Source organism: Aspergillus wentii, assembly GCF_001890725.1.
Source record: "Aspergillus wentii DTO 134E9 unplaced genomic scaffold ASPWEscaffold_14, whole genome shotgun sequence".
NCBI lineage: Eukaryota > Fungi > Ascomycota > Eurotiomycetes > Eurotiales > Aspergillaceae > Aspergillus > Aspergillus wentii.
In genome coordinates this window covers 3,781-6,804 of record NW_024467845.1, presented here as the reverse complement: position 1 = coordinate 6,804, position 3,024 = coordinate 3,781, and the positions used below count along the sequence as shown (strand labels likewise).

General features: G+C 44.4%; 1 protein-coding gene across 1 annotated transcript; it reads left to right on the top strand.

Moving 5' to 3' along the window:
- Window positions 1–2,173: 2,173 nt before the first annotated feature.
- Window positions 2,174–2,494, top strand: ASPWEDRAFT_85559 (uncharacterized protein; the record flags this gene model as incomplete). The annotated part of the gene is made up of 1 exon (XM_040839573.1): window positions 2,174–2,494. A coding segment is annotated over one exon (321 nt), but the record flags the coding sequence as incomplete, so codon positions are not given.
- Between the last annotated feature and the right edge of the window lie 530 nt (window positions 2,495–3,024).

Genomic DNA, 3,024 nt, shown 5'->3' with positions numbered 1-3,024 from the left:
TAGGTGCGGTCACTGGATGTGTGAGGATTGTTTAAACCATTTTGCAGGAACCGGGAATTTCGTATGTAGCTTGTGTTGGGAGGAAACGGCACTCATAGTGGTGTTGGAGGGGGAAGAATGAAACATGACTGAAAATTTAGACGGCATCTATATAAGCAGATGAATATATGACAGCTTAGAGGTGATTCAAGTACTTAGATATAGGGCTCTGATGGATGAAGAACATATAACTGCACCTTGGGTGATTTAGAATTAGAGCAAAAGGCACAGACGTCAGCCTTTGACGTATATACATAAGGCGATGTATTGTACTATGCAATCCATAATGAGAATCTCCAGGTTGCTGTAGCTGGCTGCCTATGGAGCATTGATTTATAATCAAGGTGGGTATTGAAAACAGGGTAGTCAGGTCTAATACACAGGGGAACCGTGCTGTTTTTATTGTTCTTCAGTATTACTTGCTTCGCAGCCGTTTCCCCCCATGATGGAAAGGGGGCAATGTCAACCGTGGCCACTTAACATGGGTACTTGGGTAAGGGATCTTGTATATTTGATAATAAAAGGACCATAGAAACCAAAATTGAACCTGACACACCTATTGCGGGATCTTTATCGATGCTCCTGGCTGAAGGCAGTACGCAAAGGACCAACCAAACAGAATGAACCTAGACTGCCTTCCTCATAATACGATATGAGACCAGAAAGCCTCAGCCCTGCCTCGCAATTTGCTAACTCTAAATTATTCCTACTCCCAGTGGACGCTCACGGTCCGTAACACATGAATTTGTGTACCACCTGCCTGGAGCTGATTAAGTTCATTTATTTGCGTCCTGTCTGGCCATGAGTGTTTTTGAATCCGGTCTAATGCACGTTTGAGATAATCTAGAATGATTGTATCACAGAGACAAGTGAAGACGGGCATCCGGAGAAGAGAAATAGCCCTCTTACCTTCCAGAGAAACTCAACGCCAATAAGGACACTATAGATATCTATATCTAGACTAAATTGGTTGCAAAGTAACCCTATTTGCATTGAGGCTTTTAGTTAAACGGGAGACGAAAGACGAGACTGCATGTGGTCGTGCCAGTCTTCGAATTGTTCCTCAATTCTAGTTTGATGTGGACAGCTCGGGATAACATAGCGCGCAGGATACATAGTATCCCTGATACAGTTTAGTGTACCTCAGGGGTAGGCCGATGTACTCCGTGAGGTTGATACAGTAGATGTCCTCTGTGCCATGTGGATTTGCACACCTAATCTAGTTTAGCGTACCTCGCAAAGTAGGCGCCGTCTTTGCCATCAAATCGATGGTCGGCTTTGTCACCATAACTACTACAGTATCACCTTACAGTAATGACTTTGACATGAAAGTTATGTCGGTTCTGCAGTTTTCCTAAGTCGGCTGTGGCTGATGTTCTTTTCCATCATGGCGATCGGCGCAGTACAGCTGCATGAGCCTTATCAACTTGATTAACATCACCATACATGCAGGTGAAAACCTCTTGGTTCCTCGGCCACAGTAATAGGCCCAAAGCAAATCTACCCCAGTTCCCATATTATAACGAAGATCAGATTCAGCTCAGTTAAGAAAGCCTATTTTGCCAGTGGTATATGTATATTGCGGCATGATCGTCTGATGCAGTACATACTGTATCTGGGCCAATTGATACATTTGGCTATTCTATGGTGTATCTTTATCTATTGTATGTACGATCTGATACATTTTCAATGAGATTTGGTTTCTCTGTTACATGCCTTCTCCATCAAGGGTAAGTCAGCCAGCCTGTAGCTTGGTCCAGCAGTGTACGTCAGTTTATAGGATGGCCCTATTCAGAAGCGGTTAGCGTACCCCGCGAGGTAGGCAGCACCACTGAGCACTATTCAGCAGGCATCAATATCAAGCGCTGCAGCGCAACCACAATTCCTACGCCCAGTTACCACACAGGTCATCGCGATGACTATCGTACAGGAAGTCTGTCGATCATCTATCCAATAGCCTTTAGGGCCCTTCTAGACTTGAGTTTTTCCATCGAGATTCCAATGCAGCGATTGAGCCTCAGTGACCCATGTGGTTTCTTTTATCGCCAGAATCTCACTTTTAAAGAGCACAGCTCCCTTCACCAGTGGTCTCTCCTACACAGCGTTGACGTTAAGTGAGACATATCCTCACAGGATGACCTGTTATTGGGCAGATGCCGAGGTTGTGGTTGCCATCTATTTCCTCTCTCGCGGCTTCAGTGAAGCAGCGGTGGCTGAACTTCTTTCTCACCGAGGCTTTTGGCGTAGTGCGCGTGCGGTACACCACAAGGTGCTTGATATTCTTACAAAATTTCCGTACCTTCAGAAATCACCGCGATTTTGGGACATTGAAGCAGTAGATCAGTGGCTGGATTGCCAGAGTTTAGACCACAAGACCGTCAACAACTTGATTTACTGTTTGAATGATGATGCGAAGGTCGCTGAACAGGTACGTATGTTCCTTTTGTATAATGTGCATATGGACCAGAGTTCAACACTAACGTCTAATGGCACCCAGCATGGCATATTAATTTCCGTTGTTGAAGTTTTAAGCCATATACAACGGCATCGGGTTCCTCCTGCCTACCAATAATGTATAAATCTTTTTTATTGTGTAATGGAACGAACCAAAAATGTCGTATGGCGCATATATTCGACAGCATAGTCATCCTAAAACACGGCACATACATCCAAGCATCGAGTTTCCGCTAGATCGAGCTTACCAAGGGGATTATGAATATTTTCAAGGTAATCAATATAATTGACGCATCGAAGCCAGCCATGACCCGGATGTTAGCTACACGCCCCAAAGCGAGTAAGATGGGAAAGGATATAGATCCTAAATGCCCATCGTAGTTTAGTAGTGGGCTATAATGTCATTGCCTGTTTTCTTTCTTGATAAGACAGCGAAGAGTATAAGATTTGAACAACGACGGACGGATTAGAATCGATTAATTCCAAACCGATGGCGGGGCGGAACCCATCAGCTTGTTCGAGACTAATATC